Source organism: Neolamprologus multifasciatus, chromosome 20 (genome assembly GCF_963576455.1).
Source record: "Neolamprologus multifasciatus chromosome 20, fNeoMul1.2, whole genome shotgun sequence".
Lineage (NCBI taxonomy): Eukaryota > Metazoa > Chordata > Actinopteri > Cichliformes > Cichlidae > Neolamprologus > Neolamprologus multifasciatus.
The window spans coordinates 30,913,033-30,935,181 of record NC_140458.1 but is presented as its reverse complement, the minus strand read 5'-3'; the positions used below and the strand labels follow the sequence as shown (position 1 = coordinate 30,935,181).

Genomic DNA, 22,149 nt, shown 5'->3' with positions numbered 1-22,149 from the left:
ATAGCTTTAAGAGTGATGGATGTGAAATGAATTGAAATGTGATTGTCAAATTAGAGATTCACTTCTTGTTATTCTTTGCTTTATGGTGGCTGAAGTGTAAAAAAGTGTAAAAAAAAAAACACTACTGTATGTACATTTTTAGGTTAATCTTCAAAAGATTTCTACACTCACTCACATACGTGCATATTTAGGGTAAACTGATATTAAAAGGAGACATCTCCTTTAAACACATGTTCCATGGGAAAAGTCATTGAGGGCAAAAAATAACTGAGTCAAGACCCGAGAGTAACCTCTGACTTCCTGGTATCACCACTGTGTTACATTTGTGCTACACCCACGCACATGTGAGGAAAAAAAACCCTCAAACATATGAGCAACATCTGTCTGCCTGCAACTCACGGGACTCAGCAAAAGACCCATCAGGGAAGGGAGAGGTGAAATGAGGAGAGAACGATCCAGAGAACAACAAAAGGGGACAGCGACAGCAGTGGTTCCTTCATGTCTTTGGCCACACCAATTACTGTTGGCAGGTCCTCTGCCAACCAGCCAGGTCCCCCACAACTTCTGCACTTAACACACTGTTCCTTTTATTCCCTCTCTGTAGCGAGATGGCTATTGCAGAGGGGCTACGGAAATTTGGAGACTGCTGAGCCAAAACAGATCACTTCAAAGCGGCTTATTTAACGCTTGCTAAATTTTTCATCACAGTCGCTTAATATCCTGGGGAAGGAGAGCTTTTGAAGTTGCTGTGAGACCGGGGATGTTCTTCTTACCGTTCTTTTTCCCCTCCCTCTGCTGTGCTAAAATCCCCAAACCTAAACACACAAAACACGCCCAGTTCACACTATCTGTGTCTACATGTGCAAAGGGTACAGAAGCACCTACTGCAAACAAAAAACCGCACGCTTTCATACCCACAAACAAATATGCACTTCTTAAACTGAGGTTGGACTTTTTTTTTCAGTGCAAAGAGTAAAGAACGGGGTAAACGGTAACCTAAATCTGTAAGAATTGCATTTAGCGATGACACATGACCCTTTAGTTTGTGATCCGAGGTAGTGAGAGTATTTCCAAAGAGTTCCGAGTTAATCGGCTCAAAGGAAATTAAGGAGCAGGAATTCTAATAAGAAATATACAACTTTAACTTTATTATTCAGGACAATAATTAAAAACTTGTACCTTTAAAGTACACAAGTACAAAGCCAAATTCATCCTAACTGTTCTTTCATATCATATAGCTTCTAACAGGAGAAAAGAAATGTAAACATTTTAAAATATAAATGCATAAAAACTATAATGCAGCTTATTTTGGCAAAGTGACTTTTAATTTTATTCCAATAGATCTGGTTAACCTGTCAAAATATCTATATTAAGCTAATATATTTGCCACTTCCTTCCTGTGTTCTCATTTGGTCGGTGGAATTTTTGCTCATTAATAGCATCGTCATGTGTTTGGCTGATTTTAAAGGCAGTCAGAGACAGTGTCTGAAGGAGATGAGGGGTAAGCGCAGGGTGTCACTACAGGGAGAGAGAGCACAGAGACTGGGGAAAGACTAGTAATAGACTGGCTGGGGTAATGGTCATGCAGGGATGAGTGGAAGGTGGGAGGGGGTGGGGATTTGAGATGGAGGCAGTCGGGGTAAGAGTGAGCAAACAGCAGTGCCAGGGGCAATAGCAGCGGCTGGCAGCGACTGGTGTACCAGTCAACCGTGAAACACACACTCACGCGGGCTCTCCCACCCCTTGTTCTCGCTCTAACCTGCAGGTCCAGATATCCCTGTCTGGCCTGGTATAGTGGCAGAGGCTGTGGCACCGACCCCTGAGCTGGACCCTCCTGCCACTGAGGAGGGTCCATGCCGTGCAGTGTGCCAGGGCCTGCTGATCTGGGCGAGGTGAGTCAGAACCTGTTAACATGACTGGTGTCCCCAGTTTGACATGCACATGTGCACATAGATGTTATGCAAATGTGTGTGTGTGTGTGTGTGTGTGTGTGTGTGTGTGTGTGTGTGTGTGTGTGAGTGATAGAGAGAGAGAGAGAGAGAGACTGCTTTTCCTTCTTTCCTGCCCTTCCAACCCTGCCAGCACTCCCTTTCCTCTCATCCAGATAAAATCCTTTCAGACACAAATTTCAATTATTCACCTCATCCAAATAATGCCATGTGACAAGAATTATCCCTACTGTAATAATCCACTTAACTGGGAAAGAGCAGCTCATCAAAAAGAGAAAGGAGAAAAGGGGTTGGAAGTGAGGGTGGTGGTGGGACTTGTCAACCGGTCTCGAATTCCTCATAACAAGAATTTCTTCCCTTTTTTGAGGAGACAGTCTTGAAGCGCACTGGGATGATGAAATTGAAGTAAATTGAAAGAAAGCCTGGGAGAATGCTCCCACAATCAATAACCCCAGGATTAAATTAGCCTTGGCATGAAGGGATGATGGGGGGAAGATGAAGAGTGAATGGTGGTGAATGACATTGAGACATGTAAGCTGAACAATACAGCACTTCTATAACCTGCATGCTGTGCCTATACAAGGACAGTGAGTGTACCTGGGATGGATTCCATCCCACTTAGCAATTACCAAACATTCCTGGTTATAGTCATCGCTTGGGCCAAGCATGCCTTATAAACACTCTGCACATTACTGAAGAGAAAAACTGACATTTATTCTCGTTAAACACCACCTTATAACACCTTTTTGAGGGACCAACACCTTCAAGTGCCCTTTGTGTTTGCATAGGAGACTACATGGCGAAGAAACTCCAAATTAGCAACTTTCCTGACCCAATTCTGACACAGACTAAAAGGATAAACAAAGAACAACAAAGATGTGCAGTCAAAGTTTTATGCTATGCATGATTAAAGAAACTGTGGAACCCATTGCTGCTGTTAAAATAGACCATTTTCCTCTCTAAAGACCAAGAACATAAAGTATACTCTCATTACAGCTTGGGGACATCATTGTGATGTATAAAGTGACTGTCTGCTAATTGGAAGCCTTTAATACTGGATCTCCCTGGGGAATGTGTAATACAGCCAAATAAAAGTCTTTAAATTATCAGATCTTAAGGTGGGGGGGGGGGGGGGAAGAGAAAAAACATCATAATCTTCCTCAACTATCCATCACCAGATTAAGCCAAGAAATTAGAAGATTTTCAATCTTTTAAAGTCCCACTAATACTTGAGTTTTTGAAAAATCCACACTTCTGAGCACTAGTATTAAGAATCACAGCGTGTGCCATGTGAGAATATCTGAAATATTATTTCCAGCCATTATGATACCTTATTCATTGCTTTTTGTTTTCTTTACAGGAAATGTAATTTAATATTTGCATCGTTTGATCCAAGATGCTATTTCTTTCCAGCTCTCACTTACATTAGCTTCATTTAATGTTTTTGTGGTTACAGTCAATGTTTCCTTACCAATAATTCATGTAATTCAGATTAAGGAATAAATTCTTACCAGTTCTTCTCTGGGGCTACGTGCTCCATCTTTTCCAGGCAGAAGGCCAGGCTGAGAACATAAACAAACATTTGTATTAGAGTGCCATCTAGTGGAAAACAGAAGCAATGTCGGTTTGAAGCTTGGTAACTATGGTCGCCCTTTACAAGCACAGGGTATGTAACACTGCTGGCTTTAGCTGTTGAAGTGACAGTATTCGGTTATTCAGGTATGGGACACTTTTACAATACTAGGCCTCAAGGCTTCATTCAGGCATATCAACAACATTTATACAAAGTGCTTCAGCACTCTTTCACGCTTGGCATATTTCTGCAAACTGATTAGGCAACTCTTACACTTAAAAATTGCTCAGTTTATTAGGATCCCCGTTAGCTAGAGACTGAACCCTGTCAGAGCCTGTGTGAAGTACAGAACACAGTGTTATCTGCTGCTAGATCCCGATCAAAGCTGCCTGAATTTTGGGGATAATTTACTGTGACTGAAGTTACTTCTGTGGTGTCAGGTACATAAATGTGAGCAACTCTCGTGCATTTGAAAAGCTTTTGGATGAATTGTGCTGCTGTATGATTCTGCAGGTATGTAATAAACAGAGAAGAAAGAGTTCTAGAAACAGCTGCATGCATCAAACTAACTACCTACCTAACTTCCTGTTAGCTTTTATCAAAAGTTAACTACTGTCATATCTCAGAAGTTTTTTAACCTGTTCTCATCATGGCGAAGAGTTTAGCTTCATGCTGTACTCCATAAACATTTCCCTATGTACAGTAACAGATGGGAAACTGTAGAAATTGTGAACAAGGGAAAATTCACAACACAAATAAAGTGATTGTGGAAACAGAAGGGTATCCATTTCACTGTGACGTTTATGGAGCAGTGCTTGTAGTAGAATGTGGACAGATTTTGTTCTATCGGCAGGAAAATAAACAAATTAAAAAAGCCTATTTTTCATTTCCACAAGATTGGGTAAGAAAACATTAATGACATAAATGGACTGGTTCTTATTTAGTGCTTTTGTAGCTTGCCATCACCAGTGTGTGAATGTGTTTGTGAATGGCTGGATGACTGAATGTAGTGTAAAGCACTTTGGGGTCCTTAGGGACTAAGTAAAGCGCTATACAAATACAGGCCATTTACCACTTTCTATGTGAGCACTAAAAGCTCTTCATTTGCCCATTCATACAAACACTTTTTTTCTAGGCCTTAGCACTTTCTATGGAACATTCACACACATTCTGATGAACACATTAGAAAGCAACTTGGGTTAGGAAATTGCTTAAGGATACTTTGGCAAGCACACTTGAGCAACAGTCTGTATGCCTACAATTAGTAGATGACCCTCTCTACCTCCTGAGCTACAGTTACTGTTTAGAGAATTTTAAAAACAATAAAAATGTATTTAAGGTGTTTAATGTAACTAAGCATCTCTCAAATATGTACATAAAAATCTTTTGCATTTCTCTACAGCATATATAAACAGATTTTTTTGTGAAAACAACAGCATCTCGGCTGTAACAGCAAAAAGTAAAGTTGTCACTGGTGACATACATGAATAAAGACGCTCGATGACATTTGTTTTGGGGGGCTGATGAGTTCAAAGATAACACTGTGACTGCAACCCAACAGAAACCATCAGGTTTATTTGCCTACACTGACCTTTGAGTTGCACCTACAGTTATCTGCACACAGTAAGACGAGGCTACACGCTCAGATGCAATTGTACAGCTGTACCGTTTGATGACAATGGCAAATATAGTAACTATGACCTATTATTTTCGACACAATATGGCAACTCTAAATGACGCCCCTTCCTGTCCACTTGTAAACACACTCATGTCTCAGTGACAACTTTTGACTCGAAACCTAGCTAGCATGCTAACTAGCAGGCATGCTAATCTCAAACTTGGTGAGCATTTCCAGGCACGTGATGCCAACGTTAAGACATCTAAAGCCCCGAAATATCTAAAACAGTTCACTACCGCACATGGACATTAAAAAGAAACCGCTTTTAATGCATATAGAGACCTGTGTTGTTGCCTCAGCTTGGTCGTTGGATGCCATCTTCTTCTTCTGTTCCTTCTGCCACACTTCTTATTCTAGTATATTTCTACCACGCAACATGCTTTAGGATGCACTACTGCCTCCTGCAGGTGAGTAAGGGACACTGCAGGATAAGCCTAACTCCAAAGTATCACTCACTATTCTTACTGTCTGTTATTAAAACGCTACAATTTAAAAGCACATCAAGTTAGGTTTCAGCTTCCTCATAGCACATTCTCATGCTCACACACCTTCAGTAGATCTTATACTGAGACTTCTCTGTGGTCAATGTTGATGACTGTCTTTCTTTCATTGCCAAGAAAACTTATTTTTTGTAAATTGTTTTTATTTGTTTTGTCTGTTTGTTTTGTTTTTGTCATATTAGAGCCTGTTCTACTTTTAGACTTAATGTCAGCTTCATCATTTCCTCAGCTGAACACACCCTTGTGCCTAAAGAACAAGAAAAAAATCTATACAACAAAGCCAACAGCTTAGTCACGAGGTGTGGTAAGTCTCTACTTGTTGAAACGGATTTCCAGTCAGCCACCAGATAATAGCTTAATATGGCTTTGCCCAGGGCCCCTTCAGAAACCATAATACTTGAATGAATTCACAGCAAGAAGATAATATTTATTTACAGTAGTTCATAAATAATAAAAATAAATAAATAAAACTATAAAGTCATTTGCTACAACAACCCCCTAAAAGTTAGACCCCTAAATGCTAGACTTACAGCATTAAAATGATTGTTTCAGGTGACATTGTAATGTAAGTGGTGCATTTTTGAACCATATAAAGCAGTCTTCTTTTCTCTCTCGACTACTCTCTTTAGGGGTTGCCACAGCGGATCATCTGCCTCCATTTCATCCCATCCTTAGCATCACTTCTGTCACACAACCCTCTGCATGTCCTCTTTCACTACATCCAAGAACCTCCTCTCTGATTGTCTTCTTTTCCTCTTGCCTGGCAGCTCCATATTTAGCATCCTTTGTCCAGTATATCCACTTCCCCTCCTCTGCACATGTCTCTAACTTTGTCTTCAAACTGCTCAACTTGAGCCGTCCCTATGATGTACTCATTTCTAACTTCTAGTTTCTGATTTTTAATTTCAGGTCAATCGTAATGAAAATTTTAACATCTTCAATTTTGCTACCTTCAGCTCAGCCTCCTTTTGTGTGTGTGTGTGTGTGTCAGTGCCACAGTCTCCAAACCATACAGGTCTCAGTACCATCTTATAAACCATTACTTTCACCGCTGTTGCTATCCATCTGTCTCAAATCACCCCTGATAATCATCTCCACCCGCTCCACTCTGCCTGTACTCTCCGCTTTGGATGGCTGAACCTAGGTATTTAAACTATTTAAACCCACCCACTTTTCAGTATCTGTACTCCTGGTTTCACTGTTACATAAATACGCATTCTTTAATTCTGACTTTCATTCTCCTTCTCTCCAGACCATACCTCCACCTCTCCAGGATTTCTTCCACCTACTCCCAGCTATTTATTCTCACCACGCAATTAACCAACCTAATGTCTTTAAGAAAGAAAGAAAAACAAAAAAGAAAGAACTGAACTCCACTGTCAGGCCACACTTTTTTTGGTCGCCATCTAGCGGTCATTTGCGGTAGTCCACCTTTGAGCTTTATAACAGGAGCTCGGAAGGACATGTTATTATTCTCATATTTCTTATGTCTAGAGCTTGAAAATAGTTAATAATTATTTTTTTTTAAATACACTCAAATTAACGCTATAGAGGTTATAGCGTTATATTCAAACTGTAAACACAAAGGCAGTTCTTTCTTTGTATGTGCTAAACTACATATCCCAGATGCCATAGCGGCACGGCGGCAGTTCCGTATTCGGGGACGGTGGTAGCAGTTGATAGCTGCTGACGATAATTGTCAGTATTAAGGAATAAGAAAGCACAAAATCTGCTTCTCTAAACGCAGACTACAATGACGGATAAACCGTGTAAGGTGTGCAATTTCACACGACAACAAACGCATGGGCTAGTAGCTATTTCCATAGATGAGCTTAAGAAAAAAGGTAAGTTGTCATGACTTTACATTCCTGAACTTTATCATGCTAGTGTTTCTTTTTAATAAAAGCTATGTATTCATTAATGTTGAACGGGTGTGTGACAGTTACGTGAAGTACCGTCTCACGCAGTCAAACGTTGTGGGTGCAGTATTTAAATGTTTAGTTTGCACTGGTGCTGAGCGCTAAAAGCGGAGTCTCATATTGCGAAAGTGAAAGAACTTCATATGTTCAGTGATTTTTGAGAGTGTTGGGAGGCACTAACATTACAACTGAGGTGATTATTGCTATTGCTGCTTGTCGATAAGCTTACTTATCTAGTCGTGTGTGGCAGCAGAAGCAGCATCCCCATTTTTATCCATCGTGTTTAAACTTGCAGAAGCTTAACATGAAAAGTCATTGCTCTTCCTGCTCATTCCTAGAAGGCTAGTCACCAGGCGTTACCCCCAGACTTTTTTCTCTTTTTTTGCATTTTTCTCTTTTTAATTTTAAAAAAAAGGTTTTTAATAAAAGTGTTTCTACGTCTTTGATTGTTATGTGTCAGCAGAGTTCGGAGGAGATAAGCCTGGGTCCTTGATTTTGAAGTCACCTACATGGAGATACTAGAAGTGTATTTCTGATTCTGATAAAGTCTCCTGTAACTGCCAGTGACAAAACTAGGATGCTATCTGAAAACCCCCCTCTTGGTTTTGAAGCTAGCTTAAAGTTATAAATTGCCTTTATTCCTATTCAATATACATAAATAAATACTTGTATATGAAATATTGAGCTGGGGCACTATTAAACTAGAGGTGCTGATTCATAGCTGTACAATTTTAAAAGCCAGTGGAAGTAAGACATGTTTTGTATTGCAAATAGGAGCAGCTCTGATGAAAGGGCTGGTGACTCTTTAAATGGACTGACTTGTTTGACATGTGGAAGTATGCTGAATCACCTGATGAACAGGTGGTGTCTGAGGTATTACTGCTTTGAATATTTGGCTTATGGGATACACTAATACTGATTGTTTTCCTCTGAAATATGGGCGGCACTGTCGCCTTACAGAGAGAGGGATCTGTGTTGGATTTGCTGGTTCCCCCCCACAGTCCACAGACACGCATGTGAGGTTAATTTGATATGCTAAACTGGATTCGCGGCCACCTCTTTCCACAACAGTCAGCTGGGATATTGAATCGGATGGATGGATACAACCATATGGCTAAACACTTTGAAGTATAAAAATAATCTCGGACACTCTATAACATTTGTAGTTTCTCTGTTCTTTTAACAGGTCGACAGTGTCTTGGGTTCAACTCCAGTGACTCAGTCACAGTGGTCCTAGAGAATGATGGGACAGTAGTAGAAGACCAGGCTTACTTTTTGTGTTTACCCTCAAACACAAAATTCATGCTATTGAATGACAAAGAGAAGTGGTCTCCACCTTGCAGGAGTAAGCAGGTTTACTTTTATCTGACATTTTTCTGCATCCTTTTTATCATCAATCATTAATATCCTGGGAATGCACCACCTTGTGTTAATTTGATATTTACTTTTTAGTTGATGGTGGCACAGCTTGGATGGCTAGGGATTCTGTGATGCTGGAGACTGATGCTGTGGACAGCTCCAGTACTGTAGCACCTTGGTATGAACTGGCTCAGCAGCTGAAGCAGGACCTGACTACCATTATTCTCATGTCTGAGGCGGACCTACAGGTACCAACATTATATGTCAAGTATAAGAAAGCGATAAGTGTGTTAATCAATCTAAAAATAGGAGCCACAATTGTATTTTATTGTTTTGCTTTGCTTTTTCAGACCTTAGTGGATGCCCCATGCCCTGAACTAGCCTCTGCTCTGGGCTTCCAAGAGAAAAAGGCCCAAGAGCTCCAGGAGACGCTGCAGAGGGTTTTGGATCGAAGAGAGCAGGAGAGGCAATCCAAGGAATTGCTCCAGCTTTACCTGAAAACTGTGGAGCAGGAGAACAAACAACAGGAAGAAACAAGTCAGCCTTCTCAGGGAGGTACGGCTGTGTCATTCTGAGGTGGTTGCCATGTTTACCGTGTGGAAATAGTTTGTTGAGATAAAGATATGAAAATCAGATTTCCTGATTATTGTAGTGTGACACGGATACACAATATAAACTCTGTAACAAGTTAAGTCTTGCATAGAAAGCTGTTTCTGTGTCATTATTCAAACTGCGATACAGAAACTCTGTGAACTGCAGTACTGTGCAAAAGTCTGGAGCCACCTTTTATTTCTTTATATTTTGCTTCCAATGAGCCTGACTTTTTTTGTAATTCTTCTAGGTTGCCTTGAGCAACAGTTTTTCCAACGTTGAAGCCTTGAGCTTCAGCTTTTCTGAATCTTTTTTGACATTTTTCTTTGTGCATTGGCTGCTTTTTTTTTTTTTTTTTTTACTCATTTTCAGTCCTTGTACCTGACCTTTTTTAGGGAAGGTTTTCCTCTGAGAGGTTTGTTAAGCCACTTAACACTGACCTATGAGACAAGCTTTAAAAGGCGCCTAACTCGAGGGATGAACCAGCGTTTTGTCTACACATAACAGACACCATAGCAAAGTACCAATGTTAAATTGAATCTTTGGGCGCTTTGTTACTAGCAGTGTGAGGCAAAAACACATCATTTGTTTCCATTTTTTTAGTTGAATCAATGAAAATGCCAAAGGTAAAAATGTGACAACATGGTGACTGCCAAAAACATGCCAAAGCTTTGGCTTTTCTTAGCATGGTGTGCAGTATGTTCTTAAAACATTTGAGTAAACTGGACAGTTGGCGGACAAAAAAAGGGGCAAAGTATCTACAGCAGATGAACAGTCTATGTAAGTCATGTCATGAAGAAATAGAAGAACAACTCAGAGAGCTGACACAGGATGTAAGAGATGCTTCTGTGGTGCATCAGTTGTTCCATCTACTGTTCACAGAAGCCTCATCAGACATGGTCTCAGTGGAAGGGTGGCAGTCAAGAAGCCATTCTTATGGAAGGGAAACTGGGAGAAATGGGTGAGGTTTTCCAAATTATTCAAGAACTGGACTGAAAATCAACAGGCAACAGATCCTATGGAGTGAATCTGAATTTGAGATTTTTGGTTCATATTGTCATCAGTGTCCACAGAGGACGTCAGGAGAGGGGTCCAAAACCGAATGTCTGTAAAACACACTGGAGGCTCTGTCGTGGTTTGGTGCTGCATTTTAGCCCGTGGTGTTGGGGATCGTGTCAAAAATGATAGAATTATGAACACACAAAAGTTAGATTTTGATCCACCATGTAATACTGTGTGGAAAGAATCAGAGTACTTTAATAATTATGTGGGTTACAGTTGCTCCAAGACAGTAACAGTAACAGACTAAACTAATTAAATAATACAAAATGTTACAAAGTTTACAAATTTAAGAAATAGTACTAACAAATACAAATCATTCAATTACAGATATCAAGAATATTACACAGGTGAAGTATATATGATTGACATTTAACTGTTGTGTGTAACTATTGCAGTGTTTACAGTGTATTAGATGGAGAAGTTGAGGGAGATGGGAGATGGGCAGGAATGATTTCCTGTGTCGTTCAGTGGTGCTTTTTGGTAATCTCAGTTTCTCACTGAACATGCTTCTGTGGCTAGCCAGCACGTCAGGGAGTGGGTGGGAGTTGTTATCCAGCATTGTCCTTATCTTAGACAACATCCTCCTCTCAGACACCACCCTAAGGGAGTCCAGCTCCATCCCCACAACATTAAAGGCCTTGCGGATCACTTTATTGAGTCTGTTAGCATCTGTGACCCTCAACCTGCTGCCCCAGCATGCAATAGCATAGAGGATGGCACTGGCCATAACAGACTCATAGAAAATCCTGACCATTATCCAACAGATGTTGAAAGACCTCAGCCGCCTCAGAAAATAGAGATGACTCTGACCCTTCCTGTAGAGTGCAACAATGTTTTGTCCAGTTTATTGTCCATGTATACTCCAAGGTATTTATAGTCATCCACAATGTCCACATCGACCCCCTGGATTGAAACCGGGGACAAGGTTTTCCTGGTCCTCTTAAAGTCCACAATTAATCCTTGATCTGATTGTATTCATTTTTCAGCATGACAGTGATCCCTGCCTGACAGAGCTCAGGTTGTGTTGAAGAGCAAAGGTGGTCAAAGTCAATTCTTCATATTTCACTATGAACATGGAAGAAGGAACAGCAATTTATTGAAATGTGCAAGCATAAAAGGAAATGCAGTGTTTTTGAGACAGGCTGTGGTAACAAAGTGTCCAAAGATACAATTTAAAATTGATGCTCACCTAAGATGTCTGTTATGTGTAGACACAACATGTGTAACTCAAGATTCATCCCTTGAGTGAGGTACCTTTTTATGACTGAATGATTCATAGGTCAGTGTTATGTGGCTTAACAAACAAAAAACCATTAATTTGAAAAGAAAAGGGTGCTTATACAGTTCCCTCTGCGTAACAAACATGTAATCAATAGATGTGATCAATATGCACGAATACACCCAGCAAAATAATCAATATAGTCCCATGACTATGAAGCCCTCGAGATAGGTAATGGCCCCAGATGTACAGATGTTAGGTTTTGTACTCAACCTAAGCATACTGCTTTAGATTGAAACAGGCATCGAAATAAAAAAAGCTGCTTGTATATTCATACAAGCAGCTTTTTTATTTCGATGCCTGTTTCAATCTAACATTTACACACATTCAAACACAGAAGGGCAGCAAAATAAATAAACTATCTTAAAATATGTATTTTTATTTCTAAGTGAAGGATGTCCAAACAACTGCAGATGTTATTAGTTAACATGTATTATTTTTCTTTCTTAATTTGTTATCGGTTCATTCTCTTAATTTGTCATGAGGGAAGAGCTGCACTTCTATCTTTTGGTCACTAGGTGGACCTGTTGTTGTTTAATAACCCCACCTGAAATAATCATTTACTATGTTTAAAATGTTTTGAAATGTGTCGAAACCTGTTTCAATATCTCAGGTGCCGGGGATGTGGATGTGCCAGATGGAACGGAGGTGGATTCTGCGTCTGGATTTATGTCCAGGACTTTGATGGTCCTGAAAGGCAAAACATCGCCAGAGACCAGGCTTTCCACTGAGGATCTGCAGGTAGCCTACTCACACAACTCTGATTAAGTCTGCCTCAAAGCATCAGCAAATAAAAACACCCCAAATGTGTACTTTTACATTTGTTGTATTGTAAATGTTGCAGAGAATCCACTCTTTCTGAGAACTACCAAGAAGTTCAAACTGCAAATTTAGACAGGCACCAGCAAATGAGGTGCATTTACATATCGCAGCAATGTGGGGCAACTCCCGTTAATGGTCCTACGTCATCATATTCCCACGTCACTCCTTCTGCTGTAAGGCTTGTGTCGTAACACACCCCAGTGAGTCTGCTGCAAAATGATCAAAGCAAGCATGTGAAACTGCCCATCCTGACACAATTAAAACACACCCCTGCGTCATCAGTTCTGATATAATCCCATTTACTTTAGGTACAGTGTAAGCACAAGACTTTGTCAACCATCTCCATTTGCATTCATAAACTTATGTTAGTAGGGCAAGCCAGTGTATCGCCTCATATGTTCCCCTATCCACTATATGGAGCTCCCGTCTGTGTGTCTTTAGATGGTAGTGGCCAGAGGGATGGGAGCTATGGAGCAGGTGCTGGGCTGGGACAGAGCGAGGACGTCTGCGCTGCTGCAGGCCTGCGAAGCTGAGCTGACTGCACGTCTCCGGCAGATTCAGGCAGTGCAATCCATCAGGAGCAACACACAGCTGCGCGGCAGCCAGCAGTCCAGCAAGAAGAGGAAGGTGGAGGGCGTCGAAAAGCAAGCCCAAGGCGGCAACTAGGCCGAGACTCTACCTGAGCACAGACTGATAAGAATTCACACTACCAGCCTCAGGGCCAGCAGACTAGGATTTTTGCCCTGCGTTACTGATAATAACAAAACTGCTGGAATACATGAATCCCAAGTGTTGACACTTTGTAAGATTTCAAAACCACTTGAATGCTTTTGCCTCAAGAGGAAGCTGGATGATTTACACAAGTCATGTTTATCAAAGACCTTAACCACATGGGTTTATTTTTTTTAACTGGCTTATTTTGTGTTTCATGCTGTGAGAATAACTACAGATAAACAAATCTAAACTTATAGCTATAACTCAGTATTTGGGGAGATTCTCTTATTTCCGGCAACCTCGCTAGTTGACAGAAAAGTTGCTGCGCCTCTAGGCCAAAGTCCAGGGTTCACTGTTGTGTATTTAAGTAAAATGGGTCTTCTAATCTAACTCACATTTATTTGCTTTATCACAGTGAGAAAGTTTAAAAAAGAAAGAAAGTGTTTTTTCTCCAAAAATGAAGAACTGTTGTTTTAAGGCTGCCTGTTACATTTATAGTCATCATTACACTTTTTTCTTTTCAGTTTTGCCTTCTGCTGCCCCTTAACTATTGCTATGATTGAAGGGATGCACTGCATTTGAGATTTTAGATCTTCAGTTTACACAGGTAAAAGCTTACTTTTAATTAGTTACAGAAAGCTAAACACATAATTTAGCTTTTACTGTCTTAAAGTGAAAATCTGGTATCCAGGTCATCCTGATATTGCCATGTTAATGCATTTTTTTTAAGTCATATTTTTTAGCTATTTTTGGAAACTGCATTAAAAGTCAAGGAGTTTTTTAACAAGTATGCTGAAAAATCTTGCAATATTTGTCAAAACTGTGCACCCTAATGTGAAATTTCACTGTGTTATGTTTTATAGAATCTGAAAGAGGAGAAGAAATACCTCATAAATAATGATGAGTGCAGAAACGGGAATAAATACAAAAGGGGAGCAAAAATTGGCCAGATATGTTTGAATTGGTTACACAGACACGTTCATTGCTTTAATAATAAAAAGTTAGATGTTCATTCATATGACCCCCGTGTGTGTGTGACATTGTAGCTTATTATGCATGAGGCTGCTGGCAGTGTGATGTAAGAGGGTGTGGACAGCATGTGCAGTGTCCATGTGACTCATGGGGATGTATCTTTTCTCATGCCTGTCATCTGTGTCCTGAACAATGAGCACAAATGAAGGATCTGAATTTACAGAAAGACCTCTTCTTTTTCGTGTTGTGGGGAAATTACAATGTCACTGCCAGCTTGTACTTTCATACTAGATACCCTTTAAGTGCAGCATTTGTAAGCAGCTTATAATTACTCGGTATTGTGTCCATGTATGCCCAAAAAAATAAAAAGTTGTGCCTCAGCTCATCAGCAAGAAAAACTGCAGGTTGTAGGAGGCTGTTTTATATTAATTTTCCACAAGTAGCTAAAGGAAATTGTATATGGTGGTGCTTATTTATACATGTTACATGGTGGAGGAGGGATTTATATTTTATTTTTTTCATTAAATGTGCCTTCAGACTTTCCATAGTGCTGTTGTCCCACATTATTGTGACAGATATTGAAAGCATTTAGAATCCAATACAATCCAAATGAAAGAAAAAAAAAGGAAAAAGTTCAGTACTTTTGAGATTTCCTCAAAGGCTTTGCACTGTAAAGTGACACAGCAGTAGCGTTTGGCCTTAAAACCAAGGGATCTCCTTAGTGATATTGAATTTGAAGACTCTAAACACCTATTAGTGAAGGTGAAGGAGTATGCGTGGTCAGGAACATTATTACCAATGACAAAAAAGCAGCAGTCTCTGATATTGAGACTTTATATTTCTCTCTATAGCAACTTAACTGAGTTCGTGCACTAGTGTAATAGTGATGGGCATATTAGCTATAAGCCTGACAGCCTACTGGCAGCGTGCTGCGGCTGGATATTTTTCAACAGCTGGTTAATAGGTTTCATGGTGTGCGTAATTCCTGTGGAATTAGCTCCAACTAGGCTGGACAGTTAGGAGTGAGCGCGGGAGAGCACAGGAGCGGTCAATTGCTCCGTCATGTCTTACACCTTCCATGCGGATTAGATTATGACTTAACGGCGCTCAGGTAAGAACTGCAGGTTTGCTCGGTAAGCACACAGGAGCCCCGAGGGCTGTCTGGCATTTCATGCTGTAAACAAGCCTTAATCCCGTGTGGGCTGACGGTTTACAGCGCACATGTCCACACAGGACCTCGTATTTCTGTTGGGTTGAAAATGACGAGGTGATCTGTGGGTCAGTAGCTACACATCATGCTCGGGGTTGTTTCCTCCAAACTACAAAATATGTGGCTGGGAAAAACAGCACAATCAAAGCTAACAAACTGTGGTTTAAGAAAGTCACACGTTCACTGAAAAATTGCGCTGACCTAATTCTGCGGGAGAAGGAAGAAGGAAATCAAAACACTGGAGCAGAAGAAACAATAAAAATAAATCAGCACAAGTATTTTTCTGTCACTCACTGACACCTTCAGAGGGGCACACGGCTGGAGGAAATGTTGTGTGGATAAGTCATTTCTTTGGACTAAATAACCCTATAATGATTGTTTTGATAGAGGAGCGTAGCCGGGATTGTTTAAGAACAAGCTGCATAATGTATGACGGTTAAATGACTAGCATACAGCGCTTATTGGACCAGACTTACTGACATCTAGACCCTCTTAAATGATTTTCTTATTTCTTCAATTCCTTGGCTAGATTAGAGGATGACTGAAATCCCCCACAGCAATTTGAGGAAACCCAAGTTAATGAAAATGCTCGTCTGACTGCACACTGTTAGGTAAAAAGTTGGACACACGGTATTTATTGTAATGAGCAAAGAGGATCTAAATAATACAACAGTTTTATTTTAATCTCTTTTTATTTGCCTATGTAACAAAGAATAGCAAGATCTTACACAAAATAAGGACAATTAGAAACAGAGTCCATGAACTGTAGTGCCATCAGTCTGAAGTCAAAGAAAGGGTCTCTGCGTCAGTACTGGTGTACTTGATCTTCCATCCCTTGTTTTTTCCACTAGAGTCGGACCTGAACTCAATGCGCACGTCATAACTTCCCGTGTGAATCCGATCTGGTGGCGTTGGGCCACAGAAGGGCCCATACTCTTTTCCAGCTGTTGAAATCTTTCATGTCGGGACATTAGATAGAATTAAAAGAAATAAATAAATAAGCAAGCACGATTCAGTCCTAACTGATGTCTGGCTAAATATGCATGAAACCGCAATAGCTATACAGTATATCACCCAAACAGGACAAGTCAGTGGCAAAACCACCTCCACGAGCATGAGGAGGAATACATTGCTCATTCATTAGCTTGTGTGTGTTCAGACTTTGGAGTCGCACAACTGACCTTCAACATATCATACGGACAGGGGGCTTCTGGATGTCCTTCTATGTCAAAGGGTTCCAGGAAGTTCAGGATTATTCTGGAGCCCTCTGGCAGATGGATGGTGTGGTTGCACCGGCTCATAGGTGGGTAGGGGTTCGGATAACCCGGACTACTCAGAACCCCCGAAGGAGACGTCAGCACCTGGCTCTGGCACGGCACTGCGAAGAAGACTCATGCACTAAAGGTGATCATTTTGAGGCACTGATTTAACCATTTTGTAAAGCTGTACCGACAGCTGCTGGGTTCTGAAGTGCTGGCTTTAAAGAGTTTTTGATTAGAACAAAATAATTGTTTCACATCAATTGAAACATTTCCTGGCATCATAAATGATGAGATTCATTTAGGTTTTGCCTTTTTGTCCCAGCAAATGTGCAGATGTTGCCTCAGACAAAAACAAATGAGGATTGCAAAGAGGCAGAGTTGCTGTAATTCATATAATTAGTACAATCTGTAGGCAGATAATCATTTTTGCCTATTCATCGCATGATTTGTTTTGTCACCCTTTTTCCTCTGGCAAAGAATAATAATTTAAGGCACATCAGCTCGTAATTGTGATTAATTACCTTGTGTCAGTACATTATTAGTGCTGCACACAGGTATCAATTTTTAATGCCATTTTGAAGTCGCTTTTCCCTCAGGAATCGACAGTAATTAACCTCGCCTTACACCAGCTGGCAGAGATCAACTACTCTGTGCATCAGTATGCTTTTTCAGTCTGAAATTAGTGAGCACAGGCCAGCTATGACAAAATGAAATCCAGTACGGAGCACTGGCAAGTGTGTGCCCTGTGTGAAATATCACCAAATTGTTTTTTTGGGGGGGGACATGTTTTTTTTCCTGCAGTAGTTGGAATAATGAGAGCATTTTGAATGACAAATGACAACAATTAGACTGAAATACAAGTTTACAACGCAGCAGTCTGATCCCATTTCTACGCTCATCTTCAAAAGTCTGATAAGGAACTATTCGTATTTTAATGGCCTTAAAAAACCCAAAGACACTCTGGGGTGTGCTGCTGTGCCAACTGAAAGATTAGGCCATTTCATGTGTTTACATCGTCAGTGAATGCAGGGAAATTGAATGCGTTGTTGCTGTCTCAAAGCAGAGGTCAGACACCTGCTTTTCTTCACTGTAAATAGTGTTTGCTGTTTCAGATTTGAGAAGATCTGAGCAGTAGCGTGTTTAGCTCCAAAAATACCCTAATTACAAATCAATATAGTCAGACAATGTATACCAAGTTCTTAACGTTGCACCCTGCTAAATAGCTTTTGACCCACAGTGATTGAGCTCAGATAAACATGCCTCTTGAGCCTCGCTCTGTATCGTTCTTACCTGTGCAGGATCTTCTGTTGTCATGGAGAAGGTATCCTTGTCTGCACGTGCAGTAATAGCCACCGATGTAATTGTGGCAAAAATGATCACACACTCTCTCCCCTTCTACCTTGGACAGGCACTCATTGATGTCTGTGACAGAGTAAATCAATAAATATGCATCCCCTCCCCCATCCATGAACACACCTGAGAATGAGTAGAAATCTGCTAAAACCTTTAGCCTACCAAGCAATCTGATGATTATTTCTATGATTTACATCACGCTGAAGTGCATATGCCATCTTGGCCTTCAAAACTTGTTAGAGATAGAAACAAAAGACACTTTTCTAACTCAGGTGCATTTACTGCAGTGGTTCTCCAACTGTGGAGTCCCGTTGGTGGAGTATAGAGGTGGAGTGGAGTGTGGAAGCCAAGAGAAAACTGGACTGAAGCTAAGTTAACACACTCTGATGCTCTTCTGATGGTTCTAATTGTGGATGTCTGGTTTTTTTTTTAAAAAAGAAAAAAAGAAGAAGAAGAAGAAGAAGAAGTGGGGATGTGATCAGTGAGGGGTCTTTTTGGCTTTCGGACTGGGGCATAAGGGTAAAAGTTTGAAAACCACTGATTTACTGTTAAAACTTACACAGAAACTAAATGAATCTGGTTCATGCTAAATTTGACTCCCAATTAGCTGAAACTAAACAATGATCACAAAAACAGTTTTTTCATAGGCTCTGCAAAAGTCTCTTGGGTGTGCCACTGCAGCCAATTAAAATAACAGTTTAACTGTGGGAAAACACATTTTTTTTGTTAACTTCAGAGTCATTTAAATCCCAAGAGAAGATAAAGAGGAGGGCCTGTAATGAAAGCACCATGAATAAATAACAGTTACATTATATATAAAATTAAGAGCCTTCTAAAATAATTTCTTGATGTGGAGCATTATTCCTGCTGTTTTCTAAATATTACCGTACATTGTACTTGTAGTTTGCTGTCTGACTTTATTAATGTGAATTAATGAAAAGACTGCATATACCTGTGAAGACTGCATTTCAGTAGAAACCTCACTACTCTTTGTTCTGTGTAATTACAACTGAGAAAAATGTGTCTCCCTTCTGGCAACAAATGTCACTATTTTGCATCACCTTCTGAGGTGTAAAATGCTTGGAAGCCGGTGAATCGTCCCTCGTTAGAATAGTCACTCCTAAAGACCACTGACATGAGGTTTCGGGCTGACAGGATGATTGTATTCCTCGGGGTGCTTTCATGGTTCTTCCCTTCCTCTCCGCAGAACCGCAAGGTTTCATTCCCCTCTGCCAAAACCTGGTTTGACAAGGTCAGAGGCCTTTTAGTGAGCAAGCTACTGATGCCAAGTCAGTGCACATAATGGGAGGCTGACTTCCTCCTAAATGTACCTGGATGTAGTCATATTCACACTGGTCTGAGAGTTCCATGCTGAAGTGGGTAAAGTAGAGTTTGACCCTGTGGCCATCTGGGACAGTGATGTTCCACACTACGTGCTGGTTGTCAGGGTAAGGCTGGGGGAAGTTGGGAGAGGTGAAGGTGCCGTATAACCCTGTCATTTCCACACTCAGCGAGACATGGAGTAGAGAAAAAAGAACAACAACATAGAGGCCACTGGGAAAAATTAGGTGTGATGGCAACAGTTACAAGGATTGCTTTGTAAAAATGAATAACTAGCACTCACCTGGTCATGTTGGGCTCTCATTCCCCGGACAGTGCCTGTGTAGAAATGGTTTGCTTTCACTAATCTGGGGGTAAATGAACTCAGCTGTCCTGCCTGGTTGACATTTAGGTAAACAAAGTGAGCGAGACACATGATCACTTTGTTTTCATTCTCCGCCTTCTTCAGTTAGGAATAAATCAAACGGATGTATGACAGCAGATTCATTTCTATGAGACATTCTATACCACAATATTTTACTACAAAGATTAGAACATGTCCTATGTATTAAAAGTACTGCACTGCAGTGAGTAATATCTCTCTAATAGACTCCAGCTTGTCTTTACACATTAAGAATAATTACGGAGTTCCACAGGGTTCTGTACTGGGACCAGTTCTATTTACATTATACATGCTTCCCTTAGGCTAGGTTATTAGAAGGCATAGCATACATTCGATACCAAGCTTTATTTCTAATGAAGCCACATGATACACACCAATTAGTTAAATTGCATGGATGTCTTAAAGACATAATGACCTCTAACTTAAAATAGTTAATGCATTTATTACTTCTAGGCTTGACTATTGTACTTCATTATTATCAGGCTGTTCTAGGCAAGGCTACTGGGGACTTCCCTTATTGCAATGAGTGATTCTTCTTTACTTCTCTCTCCTGATTCCCTCTTCTCTTTTCTTTTTCATTCACCCCCAACTACTTGTGACAGATGGCTCCCTCCTTGAGCCTGGTTCTGCCAGAGGTTGCTTCCTTTTAAAGGGGAGTTTTTCATTTCCACTGTTGTCAAGTGCTTGCTCAATATTAAGTGAAGCAACTGTCGTTTTAATTTGAAACTATATACATAAAATTGAATTAATTGAATATATACTGTGCCGAAGTGTTGTATCACTCTCAATCAAATATCACTTGTACTACACACAAATGTTTAGACAGTGATGCTGACCAGACTTAGACAACTAATTATTTTAGACGCTGCTCTTATAATGGCTAAGCTGCGAGGTTGTTAAATAAAAGCCACAAAAAAATAAATACACTATACCCACAACATTTACCAGGCTGGCCCTTTTGTTTGCACCTAATTACTTCATTAGGGGTGAAAACATTCAGTGGTACATCAACAGCAGTTTCCCGGCGGATGAAACCAGATTGCATCAGTTTTTTTCAGCACTTCGCCAAATGCTTTGGGTCAGACTTCATTGTAAAAGCTATTATAATGAGGGAATAGCAGCGTATTCATGCTGTTTTGATGGAATATGTATATTGATGTTATTCAGAAGGGACTGAGGCCTTTCACCCAGCAACAGTTGTACAATAAACTGCTTATAATAACCAAACCCACATTTTCCCTAACATTAAAGCTCTAATGGCTAGTACTCAAAGTGAATTACAATAATTATCCACATGAAACATCAAAGTTAAGTTCCCTTCGCACCTTTTTGATAGTACTCTTTTTCAACCATTACCTTGTTGTTTTCCTAATTGCAAGCCATAATGCTGGGCAACAGTGGAGTGTGTGCTCATGCCAGATGTTCTCCTGCTGGATATCATCCTGCTGCCACTCAGGCTTTTAGAATCCAGTGTGATGCATCAACAGCAATGACACCCTCTGACTAACTTCATCGTGAAAATAAACAATTAGTAGCTATGCTCGCTGATTCATCCTGACCTGGGGTCTTGTTCTTTTTTTGTCTCTGAGAGTACAATTTAATTTAATTATTAATTTCAAGCTTCTGAGCTTTTATTTCCAGTGAACCCACTAGGATAATGGAGGTGAAAATAGAGAAAAATCCTGGGCTATTTTCACTCGGGTTACTCTCCAAGGAGCTGCATCATCTATCATAACACTATAAACAACCTGATAGTGTTCTTATTTCGCCAGCCCCTGTGAATGTTTCACTGTTGGCTTAAAAGTGTTCTACCTAGTTTTAATCTTTGGTATGGCTTCTTAAATAGATACAGCATACATAAATAGATATATGCTGTTGAAGGCAATGCCGAGTGTTTTTAAGTTTTGATCAGCTTTTAGTTTTGTGTTAGATTATAGAGTATTTTACTTTAAGAGGTCACTGCCCTTTTAAACCAAACCTGCCCTTTACATTTTATATGTTTCACCTGCTCTTTTCATATGAGCATGCTCTATTGTATCTATTGTATCCATTCATTGTTATATTGTTTTATATTTTTAAGATATAACAACAGGATTGACATTGACTTAGCATTTATTTACATATGATGGGTGCTAACAGCATAAAGCCAAAAACACCAAAAACTTAAATGTGCCACACAAACT

General features: G+C 40.2%; 3 protein-coding genes across 3 annotated transcripts in view; 1 reads left to right on the top strand and 2 right to left on the bottom strand.

Annotated features, from left to right (window-relative positions):
- The window catches only part of pex14 (peroxisomal biogenesis factor 14), a 45,303-nt gene extending 39,690 nt beyond the window's left edge, over positions 1-5,613 (bottom strand). The window contains exons 1-2 of the mRNA XM_085145513.1: positions 5,483-5,613; positions 3,461-3,511 (exon numbers count right to left, since the gene is read on the bottom strand). Of these exons, the coding sequence (XP_085001639.1) occupies positions 3,461-3,511; positions 5,483-5,518 (87 nt within the window). The 5' untranslated portion in view covers positions 5,519-5,613. The remainder of the gene's footprint in view (positions 1-3,460; positions 3,512-5,482) is intronic.
- A 1,718-nt stretch (positions 5,614-7,331) lies between these two features.
- Positions 7,332-13,515, top strand: dffa (DNA fragmentation factor, alpha polypeptide). The gene is made up of 6 exons (XM_085145514.1): positions 7,332-7,544; positions 8,806-8,964; positions 9,072-9,226; positions 9,329-9,533; positions 12,524-12,651; positions 13,174-13,515. Exons 1-6 carry the CDS (start codon positions 7,454-7,456, stop codon positions 13,396-13,398), a joined length of 963 nt encoding a protein of 320 aa, XP_085001640.1. The 5' UTR covers positions 7,332-7,453; the 3' UTR covers positions 13,399-13,515.
- A 361-nt stretch (positions 13,516-13,876) lies between these two features.
- masp2 (MBL associated serine protease 2) lies at positions 13,877-19,989 on the bottom strand. The gene is made up of 6 exons (XM_085145515.1): positions 19,868-19,989; positions 19,575-19,797; positions 19,305-19,482; positions 18,181-18,312; positions 16,810-17,006; positions 13,877-16,582 (listed from the first exon to the last, which is right to left on the bottom strand). The coding sequence occupies exons 1-6, from the start codon at positions 19,873-19,875 to the stop codon at positions 16,403-16,405; spliced, it is 918 nt and encodes a 305-aa protein (XP_085001641.1). The 5' UTR covers positions 19,876-19,989; the 3' UTR covers positions 13,877-16,402.
- Between the last annotated feature and the right edge of the window lie 2,160 nt (positions 19,990-22,149).